Genomic DNA, 20,492 nt, shown 5'->3' with positions numbered 1-20,492 from the left:
CAAACTGAAGCTGGGTGTCCTTTAGCAAACATACCGGCCCAAAGCCTCCACCACAGGCCAACATCTCAGGGTTCTTCTTTAGATCAATGTACTGCTGTGGAGTCTGACTCGTTGATAGCCTCCAAGGCTCTGACAAAACCTTTATAAGATATGGAAGAAATACAAACCAGTATCAGGCAGTGCTTAAAAACTTACAGCTTGCTCACAACTAGTAAAGATTGAAAGCACTCAGCAATTCCTCAGTAATTACTCTGCCCTGGTGAGACCACAGCTGGTCTGCCCAGTGCTGGGCTGGGCTCCACAGTCCAAGAGAGACAAGGATCTGCTGGAGACAGTCCAGCAGAAGCTATGAGGACTGGGGGACTTGAACATCTCTGCTATGAAGAAAGACCTGGGGCTGTCTGTTCTGGAGAAGAAGGAGAGGGGATCTGATCAATGTCTGGGTGTCAGGAAGGGGCCAGGCTTCTTTCAGTGGTACTCAGCGATAGGACAAGGAACAAAGGGTACAAGCTGGAACCCAGGAGGTTCCACCTCAACAGGAGGAGACACTTCTCTGGTGTGAGGGTGCTAGAGGCCTGGAGCAGGCTGCCCAGAGAGGTTGTGGAGTCTCCTTCTCTGGAGACTTTCAAGCCCCATCTGGATGTGTTCTGTGTGCAACCTCTGTCCTAGGTGGTCCTGCTCTGGCAGTGGGGTGGGCACTTGATGATTTCCAGAGCCAACCCCTAACATTTTGTGATTCTGTGATGCAGTACTAAGGGTCATGCTAGTTCCCACTTCAATGGCATCAGCAGTTAAGAAAGTTAGAACAAAGAGCTACACTTGCTCTTGATAGGCAAAATACTGACACTGGAGGTCGTGATGTCAATTGCTGAAAGAGAATAAAAACCCTTTCATCAGAAAGGCCCTTTCAGAACTGGTGAATTCTGCAGAACAGGTCTTAGAACAACAAGATCATTAACAGAAGAATTTAAATCCTGCTAAGGTACTACAGGCAGCTGGAAGCTTGTAAAGCCCCTGAGAACACAGGTGCACCTTGGCTGTCTGCAGAAGCTGTGCAAAGTGCTTTCATTCTTGATGTGCTGCTACCCACATGCAGGAGGGCAAGCAGACAGGTGTGAGTGGCTTCATTTGGAGGCAAGCATGAACACAGCTTTAATTAATCAGGAGTGATACAAGTGTGATACAATTGCTCTTATAAAATGTAGTTTAAGCAATAAAGCAGTTGCCTCAGTAATAAAGTGACATTAATGCTGGGCATTTAGAACAACAAATTGCAGCACACAGCTTCTTTATTCCACACTGAAAGGAGGTGTCCATATAGGGGGACGGGACTAGATGGGCTTTAAGGTCCCTTCCAACCCCAGCCACTCCAGGAGTCTCTGAAACACACTGTCAGAAGAAAATTTTTCCCCATGAGAATAGTTAGGAATTGGAATCATCTCTCAAGGGCAGCAGTGGTTTCCCCTATTTTGGACAGTTTCAAGGCTCAGCTTGAGAGCTGGGCCAGCTCATTTCAATTACACAAGCACCTGGAAAGGCTGGACTGGGTGATCCAGCCTCACACTCTATCATTCTGTGATTGTGTCACAGCTGCAAGAGAACATTCTTGACACAACACACAGAGCCCCTGTGGCACTGCTTCAGTAGTAAGTAAAACCCACAAGCACCCAGTCTATTTTTTGGTAACTCTGACTGTATCTTTCTTGCAGTCCTTAATTACTAAATCATAGATTCCTAGGTCCATAGCGTGGTTGAAAAGGACCTTAAAGCTCATCCAGTTCCAGCCCCCTGCCATGGGCAGGGACACCTTCCACCAGCCCAGGTTGCTCAAGGCCTCATCCAGCCTGGCCTTCAGCACCTCCAGGGAGGAGGCAGCCACAGCCTACCTGGGCATCCTGTTCCAGTGTCTCACCACCCTCACTCTAAAGAACTTCTTCTTATGCTCTACAGCTCTCAGCAGGCTTTGCTACAGGGCTGCTACTCTCTGTACACACAAAGTAAAAGGAAACTGAACTTGTCTTCTACCAGCAGATGTTGAGCAGCACAAGCTAAGCTCTTACCTTTTTTCTTAGGTGAGCAGGTACCCCAAAGCACTAAGTAAACAAAGGGTTACTTATCATCATTAATAGTTATCAGTGACAGTCACTTACTTCCTTGAGGAAAGGAGAGTCTACAGCAAGGTACTTGGACACAACATAAAGGCAGAAGAGATGACGGTCGATGCCAGCACCGGTCATGGCGAGACGATATAAGTGCTGGTGTTTGGCAGCAGCAAGGTGGAAGAGCTTGAGCTTAGTCTCATTCTAACAGTGAAAAAAAAAGAGGCAGAAAAAAGAATTAAGAGAACTGAGCTGAGGACAGAAGTGTGGTCACCAAGTCACAGCAATGGCTCAAGCCTAGAGCACATCAGGGTTAAGTACAAGACACTGCACGTGGCTAACACCAACCCCTCATCACCCTCAGGGACTTCATTTCAGGGATCAGCTGGGGTCAGCCATACCCTGCTGTGAACAGTGCACCCAGAAACAGTTGTATCTGAGGTGTAATCTAACTTCAGCATCACACAACTTACCACAACTCAAGCTTACTACACCATCACACATGAGTTTCTAGAGGCTTTAGTTTCTACTCTTAACAAGACACAGAAAAGCAAATCTCAGCAGGATTGGAGACAACTGGAAGTGCAGCAGACCTGTAGCAGCAGCTCCTGCTAACAGCAGGACTATGCCCAAATTAACCTCTCTAGCCAGGGCAGCTGTACAGTAGCTGTGCCATGGAGGACATGCTGACATGGCTGGAGGTCCAGACTTGCACTGCTCTGTTCACAGCTCTGAGTGCAGCACATGAAGAAGTCCAGGGAGAGTCTAACACACAGAATTTTCAGAAAGAGGAGGGACAAAAATGTTTCTTTGTGCATCCCTTTTCTTGCTGTAAAATTTATTCATAGCATCAACTGTTCATCTCCTGCATTTCTATTGATTGGGTAACTGAAACTCTTAGCTGAAGGACCTGCTTCTAAAGATTTTCAAAGTGAAAAACCTCCCTAAAACAATCAGGTTCAGGCTTCTCACCAGTTCCCTCCTTACTAGAAGAAAATGTTTCCCTAGTGGTTTTTCTTCCTGATATTTAAGTCCATCACTTCTTGGCATGGAGAACAGATCATTCACCCTTCTCACCCTCAGGGACTTCATTTCAGGTATCAGCAGGGGTATTCAGGTATCAGCTCTGCAACCTGCTTTTACCCCCTTTAGCACACCCCAGCTCCTTCTCTCTTCCACACTGCTCTCTCTTCTTTAGACTAGGCATCAATAAGTTCAAACTCTCCTCACACATCCTCTTCAGACAGTCCTAACAATCCTTGCTCTCTTCAGCAGATGCTCTCCAATCCATCCATACCTCAGGAGTGGTGTCCAGCACTGGCCACACCACCCCCCAACACTGGCCACGCCACCCCAGCCAGTGCAGACCAAAGATGACTCAAAATAAACAGCAGGACTGAGCTGAGGGCTCCATTCTTCCCAGAGGCCCAGTACTGAAAGTGCCATATCAATGTTCAGTTATGGGACCTTTTCCATTGGAACTTCCAGCCCTGCAGGGGTTGCTCAGGCCTGGATGCTGTAATTGAGTACATTCCTATTTAACAAAATCCTCTTCTTTCCAGGCAGAATTGCTTTTGACTCTGAAGAACTGGAAATCCCTTTCACAGCTTAGCAGAACCTGCAATTGCAGTGGGCTCCCTCCTCAGCTGTACTGTGAAAGCTCTGCCCAGCAGTGGGCTGATCAGCCCTCAGGATGCCTGCGAACTTACACTCTCAGCTGGGTCTTCCATGGCACGGACAAAGCGAGTGGATTCCACGGTACAGGAGCGGACGGTCTCAGTCCTGCCCTCGCGGAACAGGCGCGTCATGGAGGCCTCATACGTCAGAGAAAACTTCCCCATGTCCTTCAGAAGGGAAGAGGAACAATTTAAGAGGGTCAGCCAGGTTTGGTCCCTCTTCCTTAACCAACACATCACCGACTGAACTCAACAGGCAGCTTTTAGTAGTCACCATTAGCAGTTTTACCTAATGGTAATCACGGCAAAGATAATATTAGCAGCAGAATTTGATCAGTGCTAAAGCAACAACCAAGCTAGCAAGGACTGCCCAGGCTTCTTCAGTTTAGGACAGAAGCTGATTTAAAGGCTACCAAAACCTATTTGAAAGTTCAGGGACTGCCTAATGAACACAGCCCTGGTAAGAGAAGCAGAAAGCTGTAACTTATTTCAGTGTGTCTGTAACTAAAGCTCTAACAGCAGAATGGAGAGCTGCAAGAATGGGAGCGCTGCAAACAGGCTGCAAAATGAAGTGTGGCTCCCACTCTTCCTGTGGATGTGCACAGAACTTTGGATCTACAGACTGAAAGCTGCCAAGTGACAGTTTATCTAGCACGTTAGCAACTCAGTATTCCTAAGGTTGGAAGAGACCTCAAAGATCATCAAGTCCAACCTGTTACCACAGATCTCATGACTAGAGTAGGGAGGACACTACTGCCCACTGCAGGCTTGAACTCACGACCTTCCCATTAAGGGTCTGATGCTCTACCAACTGAGCCACCTGAGGGGCTCTGCTTGCCTGAACCACACCCCATGAGAGACCATTCCTACAGTTTGGAACTAAGGTTTTAGTTGTAACTAGAAGTTTCCAGAAGTTTGAGCAGTAGGAGCAGGGTGGACTCCTCAGAGTTCACACTATGATGATGATGATGATGATGAGTCCACCTCACTCAACTGGCCTGAGGAATAGCTTGTATTTTGCAGTAGAAGTCTGCTCCCTCTCTCTCACTGCTCTGCTTTGGGCGTCAGGCTGTGCTGTTCTCCCTCTGACCTTGGGCTTCTCGATTTTTGCTTCTCTAAGGGTGAGGAGGGAGCGTGTGGTTGTACAGCCCTCTGGGGCCCCTTGTTCCCAGGAGGTGATGGTGAGAGCTGGGTAGGGGGAGCTGTGCTGCTGTTAAGCTGTGCATGTGGATGTCACTGCACTCAGTACAGGTTTATTACCTTTTATACTTTTAAATGCATTTTCATTTGTAAATACAGTTCCACTTCCCGGCCAAGCTGTCAGCCCCTGGCTTGGACAGCAGCACTCTGAGATGGGTTAGGAGCTGGCTGGAGGCTGAGCCCAGAGAGTGGTGGTGAATGGTGCCACAGCCAGCTGGCAGCCAGGTACCAGTAGTGTCCCCCAGGGAGCAGTGCTGGGCCCCATCCTGATCAATATCTTTATTGATGATCTGGAGGAGGACATTGAGTCCATCATCAGTAAATGTGCAGATGACAGCAAGCTGGGGGCAGGAGTTGAGCTGTGAGAGGGTAGGAGAGCTCTGCAGAGGAACCTTGCCAGGCTGGGCAGAGGCCAAGGGCAGGAGACTGAACACATCCAAGTGCCAGGTTCTACACATCGACCGCAACAACCCCAGGCAGTGCTACAGGCTGGGGTCAGAGTGGCTGAGAGCAGCCAAGCAGAGAGGGACCTGGGGGTACTGGTTGACAGCAGCTGAACAGGAGCCAGCAGTGTGTCCAGGTAGCCAAGAAGGCCAATGGCATCCTGGCCTGCATCAGGAACAGTGTGGCCAGCAGGAGCAGGGAGGTCATCCTGCCCTGTGCTCAGCACTGGTTAGACCACACCTTGAGTCCTGTGTCCAGTTCTGGACCCCTCAACTCAAGAAAGATGTTGAGCTGCTGGAAGGTGTCCAGAGAAGGGCAAGAAAGCTGGGGAGGGGTCTGGAGCACAGCCCTGGGAGGAGAGGCTGAGGGAGCTGGGGTTGCTTAGCCTGGAGAAGAGGAAGCTCAGGGGAGACCTTCTTGCTCTCTACAACTCCCTGAAGGGAGGTTGTAGCCAGGGGGGGGTTGGTCTCTTCTCCCAGGCAGCCAGCACCAGAACAAGAGGACACAGCCTCAAGCTGTGCCAGGGGAGGTTTAGGCTGGATGTTAGGAAGAAGTTCTTCCCAGCAAGAGAGATTGGCTATGGGAATGTGCTGCCCAGGGAGGTGGTGGAGTCACCATCACTGGAGGTGTTTAGCAAGAGACTTGATAGAGTGCTTGGTGCCATGGGTTAGTTGGTTAGATGGTGTTGAGTGACAGGTTGGACTTGATGATCTTGAAGGTCTCTTCCAACCTGGTTTATTCTATTCTATCCTACTTTTACTTCCAAATTCTGAGTGGTGAATTTGCTCTTTGGGGCAGATTCTAAAACACTTGGTGGGGGCAATCCACTCCAACCCATAACAACCATGAAGAAGTTTGTTGTTTCAAATAAGGAGGAGAAATGTCCACAATGAAAGGAGTGTGACGGTAACTGAGCTGTGTCATGTGGCTCCCCAGACAAATGGTAAGAAAGACTCCAAGCGGTGACAGCAAACCTGGATGCTCTGCCAAAAGGCTTGGGATTGCTAAAAGCAAAAGTGTGAAAACTAAATGTGTATATGAACCTATAGAAACCAAGTAGAAGAGTTTCTGAGCAGTGAGAACTAGAAAGCAAGATTAAAACACTGCTGTTGCCACACAGGGGTTTCCTGAAAGCATTTCACAGAAGAGCTGACCTAAGAGAGGGGAACACAGCAGCATTTCTGTTCGTCCATGAGGGGCTCAAAGCTAAGCTGAGCTCTACTGTTTAAATTAAAACCCAGACTAGAGAAAGTTTCATATCTACTTCTTTCAAGTACAAAATGCCTAAGGCCAGACCAAGTAAGCAGAAGAGAAAGGTTTGCCCAGGTGTCAGTATGCCGACCTTTGGGCAGCTCCTTTCCAGTGATATGTTTAGGGCTTGTCCCCATTTCCACAGAATGCCTTTAACACCCTCGCAGAAGCAGTCCCAGATCAACCCAGAGTGCCTCACACAGTCACAGATGCGATGGTTCCACACAGCACAAGGCTCTGGTGCTCCTTACCCGATAGTGAGCCAGCTGCAGGGCGAGCTGCACGAAGGCATCAGGGCTGGTTTTGGCTTTCTTTATGAGTCCCTTCCCAAAAGTATCAAAGTAAAACGAATGTAAGTCCACATCATCTGCCAGGGCCACAGCTGTGCTCAGGGACCTCTCAATCACTTCTTGACACTAAAAGAGATAAAGAAAAGGGCAGGTGCATGAATTCTACTGCACTGGAGAGAGCTGTTGGGAAAGTGCAAGTGGTTTTGACTGATAAACAAGAAACACAGCCTGGAGAAGGCTCAGGGCAGGTCTTAGCACCACGGACCAGGACATCAAGGGTGGATAGCAGGAGAATGGAGACTCCCTTTTGACAGGAGTCTCATGGAGCAGACAAGGGCTGGTGGGGACATTGCCATTGGACTCCAGAAGAAAACGTTTGCCGATGAGCACAACTGCACAATAGAATCACCTCCCAAGGGCAGCAGTGGAGTCCTCTGCACTGGGCAGTGTGGAGACTCAGCCTGGCAGGGTGCTGGGCCAGCTCCTTGCAACTCCACTATCACCCAGACAGGTTGGAGCAGATGATCCTTGAAGTCCCTTCCAAGCTGGCACTGTGTGTGCCAGGACCAAGAGGAGAAGCTATCCTTGCCAGGAAGTTAAAATTTAAAAGAGCTATGAAGTTTTAAGCCAATAAATGCCCAGAGTCCAAAAACTAGGCTGAGCCCCCCCCACCCCCCACCCCCATTGGCATTAAGACTGCACAGATCATTAGAACATAAAATAACAACTCAGAGAGACAGAATGGGAAGAGCTTTGTGGCTTTCCATCTGCCAGGCATGCTTAAACACATCATCAACCACTACTTTGGAATCAAAGGGTAAAATCCAAACAGGTGGAAGCAGCTTGTCCTGAACACAGATAAAACCCACAAAAGAAAAGTAATTCAAGCCTTACTAGGCAGGTATACAGAACTCTGAACACAAAAGGAGAGCCAAGCTCAAGGAACTGCTACACAAGTACATGTTTTTGCTCCACCAGTAATGAAACCTCAGCAGCCTTTTACTTTAACACAGTTACTACTGAAAGCTACTCCTGGAAGCAGTTTGTAGTGAGGACAGTCTTAGACTCCTCTCCCAGCTAAGGAAAGGACAAGAGCAAATGGCCTAAAATTCTGTCAGGGGAGGGTTAGGCTGGAGATGAGGAAAAACTTCTCTGTTGCAGGAGTGGCCAGGGATTGGCCCAGGCTGCCCAGGGAGGTGGTGAATTCCCATCCCTGGAGGTGTTCAGGAAGCTGCAGAGGTGCTTCAGGATATAGTTCAGTGGTCACAGGAACTGGATTATGGTTGGACTCAATGACCTTAAAAGGTCTTTTCCAACCTCAACGATTCCAAGCTTCTACAAAACAGTTGGCCACTTATTTTTGGTGTGCTGCCAACCAAGACAGTCTCGAGTGAAAAGCTGGCATTTCCTGGTCAGAATGTGATGTTAAAACCCCCTGAAACCTCCTGAAGAAAAGTGAGTCCCCTCCACAGATGGAACACACAGCTGACAGGACTCAGAGGAACTGAAAGCTGATTAGAGAGTTATTAGTAATTGCTGGCAATTACCTCCCCCAACACTTGCTGTTCTGTACTTACTTCTTCTGGAATCTCCCACTGTAGTTTGGTAGGAGCAGGAATGTTCTGACTGGTATCTCCTTTACAGTGCCCATCTTCTGTATATCCCAGCTCCAGATAGTCTGTGGCCATCACATTCTGCAGAGAACAGAACTCCTTCAGCACTGCACCACAGGCAGCTGGATGATAACTGCAGTGGGCAGTCAGCACAGCACTGAGGGCCACGGGGATGCAGCAGCCAAGGGCTGCGGGGACATTGCAGCCAAAGGCCATAGGGACACTGCAGCCGAGGGCCGTGGGGACACTGCAGCCGAGGGCCACGGGGACACTGCAGCCGAGGGCCAAGCGCCGAGGGAACACTGCAGCAGAGCGCCGAGCGCCGAGGGAACACTGCAGCCGAGCGCCGAGCGAACACTGCAGCCGAGCGCCGAGGGGACACTGCAGCCGAGGGGACACTGCAGCCGAGGGGACACTGCAGCCGAGGGGACACTGCAGCCGAGCGCCGAGCACCGAGGGAACACTGCAGCCGAGCACCACGGGGACACTGCAGCTGAGCGCCACGGGGACACTGCAGCTGAGCGCCACGGGGACACTGCAGCCGAGCGCCGAGCGCCGAGGGAACACTGCAGCCGAGCGCCGAGGGAACACTGCAGCCGAGCGCCAAGCACCGAGGGAACACTGCAGCCGAGCGCCGAGGGGACACTGCAGCCGAGCGCCGAGGGGACACTGCAGCCGAGCGCCGAGGGGACACTGCAGCCGAGGGGACACTGCAGCCGAGGGGACACTGCAGCCGAGGGCCGAGCACCGAGGGAACACTGCAGCCGAGCGCCGAGGGGACACTGCAGGCCGAGCGCCACGGGGACACTGCAGCCGAGCGCCGAGGGGACACTGCAGCCGAGCGCCGAGGGGACACTGCAGCCGAGGGGACACTGCAGCCGAGGGGACACTGCAGCCGAGGGGACACTGCAGCCGAGGGCCGAGCACCGAGGGAACACTGCAGCCGAGCGCCGAGGGGACACTGCAGCCGAGCGCCACGGGGACACTGCAGCCGAGCGCCGAGGGAACACTGCAGCCGAGCGCCGAGGGGACACTGCAGCCGAGCGCCGAGGGGACACTGCAGCCGAGCGCCGAGGGGACACTGCAGCCGAGCGCCACGGGGACACTGCAGCCGAGCGCCACGGGGACACTGCAGCCGAGCGCCACGGGGACACTGCAGCCGAGCGCCAAGCACCGAGGGGACACTGCAGCCGAGCGCCGAGCGCCGAGGGGACACTGCAGCCGAGCGCCAAGCACCGAGGGGACACTGCAGCCGAGCGCCAAGCACCGAGGGGACACTGCAGCCGAGCGCCGAGCGCCGAGGGGACACTGCAGCCGAGCGCCGAGGGGACACTGCAGCCGAGCGCCGAGGGAACACTGCAGCCGAGCGCCGAGGGAACACTGCAGCCGAGCGCCGAGGGAACACTGCAGCCGAGCGCCGAGGGAACACTGCAGCCGAGCGCCAAGCACCGAGGGGACACTGCAGCCGAGCGCCGAGGGGACACTGCAGCCGAGCGCCATGGGGACACTGCAGCCGAGCGCCGAGGGGACACTGCAGCCGAGCGCCGAGGGGACACTGCAGCCGAGCGCCGCGGGCTGTGGGGACACTGCAGCCGAGGGCCAAGGGCCATGGGGACACTGCAGCCGAGGGCCCCGGGGACGCTCGGCTGCAGCACTGTTTATAAGGAGAGGCTGAGAGCCCTGGGGCTTTTCAGTCTGGAAGACTGAAAGGGGATCTAATAAATGCTTATAAATATCTGAGGGTAGTCCAGAGCTAGCAACAGGTAAGGCATTAGGAAAAGAAATCCTACTGAGTTCAGTTTAGTCATCTGAATCTCCAGCAGAAAATGGACCAGCTAACAAGAAGCACACAGGTCTGACCTGAAGCACATGATTCACTGAGACAAAACAAAATAATTCTTTCCCACTCAGCCAGTCTAACTTGCACTGCCAGCCTCTCTCAGATCACTCTGGCCTCCTTTCTTCCTTGCTCAGAGAATGCAAGGAGGGCTTTTTGCTCTTACAGACATGGAAATGATCATGCAATGCACTGAGGAAATTGCTTGATGCGCCAGGCAGAGCCGAGACCCATTTGCACACACAGTCAAATCAGAATCTGCTGATGTTTGAGTGACTGAGTCCTGTAACTGCTCAGGGGTTTAAGTTTCGAAGAGAAAATGAAAAAATCAAATAGGACTGCAAGCAACAGATTAGCTCATGATGAACAGGCATGACCAATGCTGCATTTGTTGCATTCACTGCAAATGCATACAGATCAAACACCTTCTCAACCGGCAGCTCACCAAACAATGGATGAAAGGAGAAGTTTAACTCTGCTGCTTTGACAGTAGAGGATTTTCACAGCAGAAGCAGGCTGAAATCCTTCAGGAGTATGTGTAATACAGTGCTGTGTCAGAGGCAACTACCTACTGGTTTAGAACAAGGCAGATGGGAGCTGCATCGCTGCTCTTTCAAGACGTCTGTGCTCACGAAGACACCAGAAAAACCTTTCATTTGAAGGGCAGCAACTTCTGGTGGTTCTTTTTAATTCCACACAGACCCATAATCACTCCCCAGCAACATGCTTGCAAGGGACTGAAAGTTACTGCTGATCTTCAGGACTGCTGCATGACCCCAACCTTCCTGCGTGACCTGCCCCTGGTGACCCTGCTCTGGCAGAAGGGCTGGACTGGATGATCTCCAGAGGCCCCTTCCACTCCCTGCCGTTCTTTGATTCCATTACCTCCTGCACTAAGAACCAGTCCTGAAGACCTACCTCCCACAAGTGCCCAACAATAGGAGCATCTGCCCAGGAGTGCTCTGCATTCAGGCCTATTCTGCCGTTTCTGAACACCACCAGGGTGAAGGTCTTGTCAAACCACCTACAAAAGAAATGCAGATTTGATCTTTTGTTTACAGCTTTGTACATTTCAGCAGCATGTTCATACTGCAGCTTCATCTCTCTCTAAAATTTACAGTCAATGATAGCTTATTAAAATACAAATGTGATATTATTTGATCCAAATATAGACATAAAGATGTATACAAAGATATTTGATATTGTCAGGTACCAATTTGAACTTCAGGAGGGTCAGTGAAGCCAAGAGCAAGGTCCTGCACCTGGGTTGGGACAATCCCCAGTATTAGTGCTCCCTGCAGCTCCCTGCAGGGAGGTTGGAGTGAGGAGGGGGCAGCCTCTACTCCTTGGTGCCAAGGGACAGGAGCAGGGGAGATGGTTGCAAGCTGCCCCAGGGGAGGCTGAGGCTGGAGAGGAGGAAATCTTTCTGCCCTGGAAGGGGTCTATTTGGTGCTGAGCCTGCAGTGCTGGGTTGAGGGCTGGACTGGATGAGCTTGGAAGGCTCTTCCAAGTGGATGTGGTCTGTGATCTTTGAAGGTCCCTTCCAACCCACCTGACTCTGGTTCTGTGAAATGTAAGCCACTAATCCACAGCTATCAGCCACAGGAACTAGTGAATCCCTGAAGAGTCTGGACTGTACCTGTCGTAGCATCTGCCATGGATTAACGATTTTGCATAGGTATCCAGGGACCTCACTGGATCTTCTTTCCTGTAGCCTTGTTCAGTGTCATCCAATGTCACAAAGAATGCTGCCTTTTCAACAGCATCCAAGGACTGCTTGTTCTTCCCCCGGCTGAAGTAGGCCTGTCGAGCTTTGGCCCACGGCACCCTGCAGAAAGGATTCCTTCATATTACATGCACGTCTCAGTGCTTCCTTTAGCAGCCTGAACAGCTCTATCAGCCTTTCCTCTTGCTCCTCTCAAATTTGAAGTGACTCCTGTGATTGCATTTAAAGTGTTTCAGGAGGGAAAAGTACACAAAGTAATGCTGGGAACCAGTTCAACATCCTCTTTACTATCTTCATTGATGATCTGGATGAGGGGATTGAGTCAGTCATCAGCAAATGTGCAGATGACACCAAGTTAGGGGCAGATGTTGGTCAGTTAGAGGGCAGAAGGGCTCTGCAGAGGGACCTTGCCAGGCTGGACAGATGGGCAGAGGCCAACAGGATGGCATTCAACGAATCCAAGTGCCAGGTTCTACACATTGGCCACAACAACCCCAGGCAGAGCTACAGGCTGGGGTCAGAGGGGCTGAGATCTGCCAAAGAGAGGGACCTGGGGGTAGTGATTGACAGCAGCTGAACAGGAGCCAGCAGTGTGCCCACATGGCCAAGAAGGCCAACAGCATCCTGGCCTGCATTAGGAATGGTGTGGCCAGCAGGAGCAGGGAAGTCCTTGTGCCCCTGTACTCTGCATTGGTTAGGCCACACCTTGAGTCCTGTGTCCAGTTATGGGCCCCTCAGTTGAAGAAGGACATTGAGAGACTTGAAGGTGTCCAGAGAAGGGCAACAAAGCTGGGGAGAGGCCTTGAGCACAGCCCTGGGAGAAGAGGCTGAGGGAGCTGGGGTTGCTTAGCCTGGAGAAGAGGAGGCTCAGGGGAGACCTCATTGCCCTCTCCAACTCCCTGAAGGGAGGTTGTAGCCAGGTGGGGGTTGGTCTCTTCTCCAGGCAACCAGCACCAGAACAAGAGGACACAGTCTCAAGCTGTGCCAGGGGGAGTTTAGGCTCGAGGTGAGGAGAAAGTTCTTCACCAAGAGAGTCATGAGTCATTAGTCATTGGAATCTGCTGCCCAGGGAGGTGGTGGAGTCCCCATCCCTCAAGGTGTTCAAGAGTGGGTTGGATGTGGCACTTGGTGCCATGGTCTAGTCATGAGGTCTGTGGTGTCAGGTTGGACTCAGTGATCTTTGAGGTCCCTTCCAGCCTTGGTGATACTGTGATCTCACAGGTGCAAAGCTACAGCATTTCTGTGCCATGCAAAGTGTAGAGCACAGCTCATCAATAAGTAACAAAAGATATTATACTGTTCAGCCTGGAGAGGAAAAGGCTCCAGGGAGACTTCAAAGCAGCCTTCCAGTACCTGAAGGGGCTCCAGGAGAGCTGGGGAGGGACTTTGGACAGGGGCTGGGAGTGACAGGAGAAGGGACAATGGCTTTGAGCTGGAAGAGGGGAGAATGAAAGTGGAGATGAAGAAGGTTGCCCAGGGAGGCCATGGATGCCTCCTCCCTGGAGGTGTTTGGTTTGTAGGTACAAGCTATGAGCATGGAGTAACAGCTCCTGGATTCTCAGCCTTGATTCCTAGGATCTGCTATAAAATGCCAAACTCCAAACCTCAAGCAGTTTGCTATTTGTAACACTATAAAGCTTGCACTGACTGCTCTGATGTCAAAGATAGTCAAACCACACAGCTGCAGCTTATTCAGCCAGTCTGGACACAGGATTGCCACTGCAAATTGCTATGAAGTCTGTGTAGTACTGAGTACCTGCGGCACTGATCAAGGTACAATGAGCTCACTGCAGATCCCCAGTTGAATGTTTCAGAGCAATTGTTCAAGCAGGACCTGGTGCAGCTCATTCTGAACAGCAACAGTAAGCCTCATACCTGTCTCCTGCAGTAAGAGCTGCCAGCTTCTCCTCCCCAGCCTGAGGCTCTGAATCGTCATCCAGAATCCTCTGCATCTGCTGCTGGATCTGGCGGGGCCTCAGCAGCCTGCCGTCGTGGTACAGCCACACTTTGAAGTAGCGGCCCTTGTGATACACAACAATGTGTTTGCTGTCTTTCACATGCTGCAGAGTATCTAGAATTGCAACCACTTGTGTAAACACATCAATGCACTCAGTAACTTCAAACACCTGCTGTACGCAGTACCAGGCAGCCCTTCCATTGGTGGCTGCACCGGTTCGCTCCACAGCAGCAACAGTTTGGAATGACCTGCTGCCCCAGCACAAAGGCTCCTGCAGGAGCAGTCCAATACCTAGCTCTGAGGACCCATTCCACAAATAGCATTTCAAGTTTCAACACTGGAGGCCAACATTAAGCAACCAAATCTGCACTTCTGTACCTGAGAAGTGAGCAGCGGTGGTGGAGGCTGATGAAGAACATGCCATGGCCCAAAAGAGAAGGTGATCAAAGTCAGTGAAGCACAAACCTCACTTTATTATTTCCATGGGTTAAGCCTGAAGTTAGCCATGAAAGTATCATCTCAAACTGTAGATGATGGTTTCTACAGCAGCCTGGATAAGCCCTCACTGGATGAAAACTGTTAACTGGACTCCTTCAGTGCCCCAAAGAACTGCTCTGCACTTATGAAACTGGAAAGGTCCATTGCTGAGATGGTGAAGAAAGATGATGACAAAAATGAGGACTGAGCCTAAACCCCATGATTCTGAGAGATCTGAGAAGCATTGTACCAGGAAGAGCTCCACACTGTGGGTGTCCTCAGCTATCCAAAACATTTTGGCAGGTATGCCCTAGCCACTGCTGGGAAGCATCTTTATGCTCATCATGCCTTTGGCCATCCACTTGCATTTCTGCCTGTGATAAAAGCACTGGAACAGGCAGAGGGATCAGGGGAGTACCTCTCTCATGAGGACAGGCTGAGGGAGCTGGGGTTGTTCAGCTTGGAGAAGAGAAGGCTGCAGGCAGACCTTAGAGCAACGTGCCAGTACCTGAAGGGGGACACAAGAAGGCTGCAGAGGGCCTGTGTGCAAAGGTCTGCAGGGATAGGACCAAGAGCAATGGCTTCAAACTAGAGCAGAGCAGCTGGAACACTGGGACAGGTTGCCCAGGGAGGTGGTTGGGACTGCATCTTTGGAAATATTCAAGGTGAGGCTGGACAGGGCTCTGGGCAACCTGATCTAGTGAAGGATCCCAAACTATTCTGAACTGGCACTTACAGGTGCAATTATTTTTTAATGACTGAGCTAACACATTGTTAGTCTCCCAAAATGAGCAGAAGCTGCAGCAACAGCCTCAGGTGACAACAACCCTATTGTAGCCAACAGGCAGGCTCCTCTGTTCAGCATTGAAATGTGAAAACTGAATTCCTCACAGCTTAAGAGGATCCAGCAGAGCACTGCTGTGAGCCAGGGCATGGCAGAAACAAAGTCCAGATGATGCATTTGCTTAGTGTGCTACAGAGAAGTTTTGGACTTGAGCTTGGAGCAGAGAAGCCTGAGGGCTGCCCTCAGTGCTGGGGATCAAGCTGTGCAGGGCTGGAGCCAGGCTCTGCTCAGGGATGGCCAAGCACAGCACAAGGGGCACTGGGGGCAAGCTGGAGCAGAGGAGCTGCCAGGGGAACAGAAGGGAAACCTTTGTCCCTGTGAGGCTGCCAGAGCCTGGAGCAGGCTGCCCAGAGAGGTTGTGGAGTCTCCTGCTCTGGCGTCTTTCCAGCCCCACCTAGATGTATTCCTGTGTGCCCTGCCCTGGGTGACCTGCTCTGGCAGGGGGTTGGACTGGATGATCTCCAGAGGTCCCTTCCAGACCCCTAACATGTTGTGATTCTGTGGTAATTCTTCTTACAGGTGACTTCACTTAGCTAATGTCTTACCTTGACCTTTTGCACACACTATGCCAGTGGTACTGAAAACCCTAACAGAAGCAAGGCTGTAGCTGCCTCTAAGCCAGGTAAACAGCCAGTGTTGAACAAATGTTCCTCAGTGAGAGGAACACACTGGGAAATTGTTGTTAACCACAAACTGAAAGGAAAAAGGGGGGGGGTCAAGGAAGCAAAAGATGTTGAAATATTTCAGATAAGATGACTGATAGGAAGATAAAATCCTGGGTATCAAAAGCTCCTGACAGAGAGGAATGGAGAAAAGTGAGGGCTAAAGAGGGCTGGCAACAGCTTCTGGATGCTAGCTTTTAATTTAAGGAAGAAACAAAACACTCTGGAGCTTCAGAATCACCCTGCAGAGAAAAACATCCCCACACTCCAGAGCAGTTCACCACTTCCTGAACACAGTGTTGGTGTGCCCTTGTCTGTTACATCCTCATCTGGAAAGCCAGTGCAGCAGGAAGCACCCCAAACCCTGAATTCCCTTCAGATGTTTCTTCTCCTTGGTTGCCCTTCTTACCCGACTCCAGCCCTGGGGTCCGGGAGGTGTTGAACATCCGCTCCCACTGAGCCGAGCAGAGTGGCACCGTGGATCCCAGCAGCAGGATCTGCAGCACAAATGCACATTGAGGTGGCATTTCACACAGACAGTCAGCAAACCAGAAAGGAAAGAAGCAGCAGGCTGTAGAACAGGAAGATTTACAGCACATCGACTTAAGGCTTTGCCCTCCCCTGTTCATTCTGCTACAGGTGGAGGACTCCACTGACATTCCAGCAGCTGCATTTGCTTTTTCCCCTTCTATCCAAGCTCACCCTTCAAGGAGGGTTGCTGAAGCTAGTCACCATCTGAAATTCAAAGAGCTCTCCATGGCCAGTCCAGATGCAAAACTTAACCCATGCAGCATGCCACTTCTGGCTGGGTAGTTTTGTAGTGACAAACAATGTGGCCAGCAGGAGCAGGGAGGTCATTCTGCCCCTGTACACTGCACTGGTTAGGCCACACCTTGAGTCCTGTGTCCAGTTCTGGGCCCCTCAGTTTAGGAAGGAGGTTGACTTGCTGGAGGGTGTCCAGAGAAGGGCAAGGAAGTTGGTGAGGGGTTTGGAACACAGCCCTGTGAGGAGAGACTGAGGGAGTTGGGGTTGCTTAGCCTGGAGAGGAAGGGACTCAGGGGTGACCTTCTTGCTCTCTACAACTCCCTGAAGGGAGGTTGTAGACAGGCAGAGGTTGGTCTCTTCTCCCAGACAGCCAGCACCAGAACAAGAGGATAGAGTCTCAAGCTGTGCCAGAGGAGGTTCAGGTTGGATGTTAGGAAGAAGTTCTACACAGAGAGAGTGATTGCCCACTGGAATGGGCTGCCTGGGGAGGTGGTGGAGTCACCATCACTGGAGGTGTTCAGGAGGAGACTTGATGGGGTGCTTGGTGCCATGGGTTAGCTGTTTGGGTGGGTTGGATTGGTTGATGGGTTAGACATGATGATCTTGAAGGTCTCTTCCAACCTGTTTTTATTATTAACTCCTCAGATCCCTGCTATCACCTTGAGAAAACTGCTTGATTGTTTCCTCACTGTTCACACAGGCACTGGGCAGGGTGGACATTCTGAACTGCAGATTGAGACTCGATGTGAGGAACAAGTTCTGCACCAGGAGGCTGCTGGAACACTGCAGCAGGTTGCCCAGGGAGGTGGCTGAGGCTCCATCCCTGGAGGCATTCAAGGTGAGTCTGGAGAGGGCTCTGGGCAACCTGATCCAGTGGAGGATGTCCCTGTTGAGTGCTGGGCTTGGACTGGATGAGCTTTTGAGGTCCCTTCCAGCCCAGAGCACTCAGTGTGTGAACTGGATTCATTCTGCCTACCTTTGCTACCTAGAAGTAGAGTAACACAGGATTTTACCATCATATCTACTTAGTCTGCCACAGGCCCACTCTTAGGCTCAGGGTCCAGCCCTTTGTCCTAACCACTCCTCCTGCTCACACTGTGATTATCACAGACTTTTCAGACTGCAGTGGCTCAAAAGTGCCATCACCTGCTTAGCACAGAGCAGCAGCATCTGTTAAGTAGAGCAAAGAGCATATGCCAGTGCCAGCCACCTTTGGGTAGATCTGTAAACTGCAAACACTGAAAGGATTTGGCAAGACAGAATCCAGTGGTTTTGATTCACAGAATGGGTTGGGAAGACCATCTGGTTCCAACCCCCTGCCACGGGCAGGGACACCTCCCACCAGCACAGGCTGCTCAGGGCCTCATCCAGCCTGGCCCTGAACACCTCCAGGCAGGAGGCAGCCACAGCCTCCCTGGGCAGCCTGTGCCAGAGTCTCCCCAGCCTCACTCTCAACAATTTCTTCCTCCTCTCAGTCTCCTCTCTCCCAGCTCAAAGCCATTATTCCTCAGCCTGGCACTCCCAGCCCTTGTCCAGAGTCCCTCCCCAGCTCTCCTGGAGCCCTTCAGGTACTGGAAGCTGCTCTAAGGTCTCCCTGGAGCCTTCTCTTCTCCAAGCTCAACAGCCCCAACTCCCCCAGCCTGTCCCTACAGGTTCTTCAGCCTCTGATCATCTCTGTGGCCTCCTCTGGACCCATTCCAGTGGTTCCACATCCTTCTTGTGCTGGGGGCAGCAGAACTGGGTGCAGATGGTTGGTAGTTTCTGTCCCTGTGCAATTCAGTTCAATCTCCCACTGTTCTGACATCTCTCCCACCTCTCCTTCTGAAAACCAACCACCTTCTTGACGACTGTGCTGGAGAAAGCCCAGCAACCACTGAATCCCAGAATACCTACTGGCTTGATTTCCTGCCTGTCCAGTTTCTTCCGATAGAGCAGGATGGCATGGATCATGTTGCCAGCTCTGGCTGCCTGCAGGGTTGTGGGAAACAAGTGAAGGAAGTCCTGTAAAGTACAGAAGAATCCTAAGTTAGTGATTGCCAGACCACATTTAAAGAGAAACCCCCAAACTGGCAGTACTTCTCATCCACACTTCAGAAGCTGATCCTGGTCAGCACAGAAAAGGCCTCAGAAGGTGATGTGCAGTAGTGCAGTGAGTTGGACTCCATCACACGAGAGGTCTTCTCCAACAGAAACAATTCTGTGACTCTACGAAACTTCTTCAACAGTCACAACCTTCTTAAGCAGCATTAGTTCTAAAGCATCCCTGGCAGCTGCTCATCATCCAGGAGAAAAGGGAACACTGCTTGAAACCTCAATTCAAGGCTACCAGATTGCCCTTTTTCTTTTCTGCTTTGAATTTACAACTTGCCTTCCTGTGCAGACACCTTGTGTCCAGTGTTGGGCCCTCAACACATGAGCAGGAGGTGCTGGAGTGAGTGCAGAGGAGGGCAAGGAAGCTGTTAAGGGCCTGGAGAATAGAGAGGAGAATGCAGAGTGACTGGAGCTGGGGCTGGTTAGTCTGAAGAAGAGGAGGCTGAGGGGAGGCCTCATCACTCCCTACAGCTCCCTGGGAGGACATTGTGGGGAGGTTGGTGCTGGTCTCTTCTCACCGGTAATTAGCCATAGAACAAAAGGGAACAGCCTCAGGCTGCAGCAGGGGAGGCTTAGGATGGCCATTAGGAAACATTTTTCACAGCAAGAGTGGTCAGACACTGGCACAGGCTGCCCAGGGAGGAGGAGGAGTCACCAACCCTGGATGTGACCATTCAGATGTAGTGCCTGGGGATATGGTTTAGGGGTGACCTTTGCAGAGCAGGGTTAAAGGTTGGACTTGATGATCCCAAACCTGAATGATTCTGTGACTGTGAGCACACACCTCAGTGCACTGCTACCCAGACTGCTTGCTGCCACAAGAGCACTGTGTCAGTCACTGCTCTGGGAGCTGACCTAGGTGGTTATTGAGACAGCACCTCCTTTGAAGACACTGCCTTTAGGCTACGCTAGAAGAAAGAAAACCAAAGGTCACACAGTCAGGGACAATGGATTTCTAAACAGAGGTGACAAAAGAAGACACCTAACAGAAATCTGGCAGTGCTTCCTTGGCACATGAAGGTGTCTGCAGCATTCACCTACCATTGCATAATAGTTACTGTTAACCATAATCGGTCCACGTCCTCTAAGGTAGATATATTCTTCCCACCAATCACTAACCTGCAACAGAAAGGAAAACAAAAGGATATGAGCTAGAACCCAGGAATTTCCACCTCAGCATGAGGAGAAAGTTCTTTGCTGTCAGGGTGCTGGAACCCTGGAGCAGGCTGCCCAGGGAGGTTGTGGAGTCTCCTTTTCTGGAGGCTTTCAAAGCCAACCTGCTTGTGTTCTGTGACCTGCTCTAGCAGGGGGGTTGGGCTGGATGATCACTGGAGGTCCCTGCAGTAGTGTGCTCACAGCCCCCTGCCTTTCCCCCTCCCCCTGGTGGAGTCAGGATGGGGGAAAGAGACAAGGTGTAAGAGGGGCAGGAGGGACTCCTCCCGCCTGGGGCTGGGGTCAGTGCACAGGGACCCTACCCCACACCACGTGTCAGAATCCCTGCACTGTGACAAGACCAGGATGCAATAGGTTGAGTTCCCTACTTCTCTTGGTGCTGTTTGA

General features: G+C 51.5%; 1 protein-coding gene across 4 annotated transcripts in view; it reads right to left on the bottom strand.

Moving 5' to 3' along the window:
• CPT1A (carnitine palmitoyltransferase 1A) overlaps positions 1–20,492 on the bottom strand; it is a 61,764-nt gene that overhangs the window by 8,950 nt on the left and 32,322 nt on the right. For all 4 annotated transcript variants that reach the window (XM_068166667.1, XM_068166669.1, XM_068166670.1 and 1 more), the window contains 11 exons: positions 19,974–20,051; positions 18,735–18,842; positions 16,486–16,573; positions 14,012–14,207; positions 12,050–12,238; positions 11,329–11,434; positions 8,538–8,654; positions 6,922–7,086; positions 3,809–3,943; positions 2,151–2,303; positions 35–139 (listed from right to left, as the gene is read on the bottom strand). In XM_068166667.1, coding sequence (XP_068022768.1) covers positions 35–139; positions 2,151–2,303; positions 3,809–3,943; positions 6,922–7,086; positions 8,538–8,654; positions 11,329–11,434; positions 12,050–12,238; positions 14,012–14,207; positions 16,486–16,573; positions 18,735–18,842; positions 19,974–20,051 — 1,440 coding nt within the window. The remainder of the gene's footprint in view (positions 1–34; positions 140–2,150; positions 2,304–3,808; positions 3,944–6,921; positions 7,087–8,537; positions 8,655–11,328; positions 11,435–12,049; positions 12,239–14,011; positions 14,208–16,485; positions 16,574–18,734; positions 18,843–19,973; positions 20,052–20,492) is intronic.

Source organism: Melanerpes formicivorus, unplaced genomic scaffold, assembly GCF_026170545.1.
Source record: "Melanerpes formicivorus ecotype bairdi unplaced genomic scaffold, bMelFor1.0.p_v2 SCAF_103, whole genome shotgun sequence".
Lineage (NCBI taxonomy): Eukaryota > Metazoa > Chordata > Aves > Piciformes > Picidae > Melanerpes > Melanerpes formicivorus.
The sequence above is the reverse complement of the archived record's forward strand: the minus strand, read 5'-3'. Positions and strand labels throughout refer to the sequence as shown.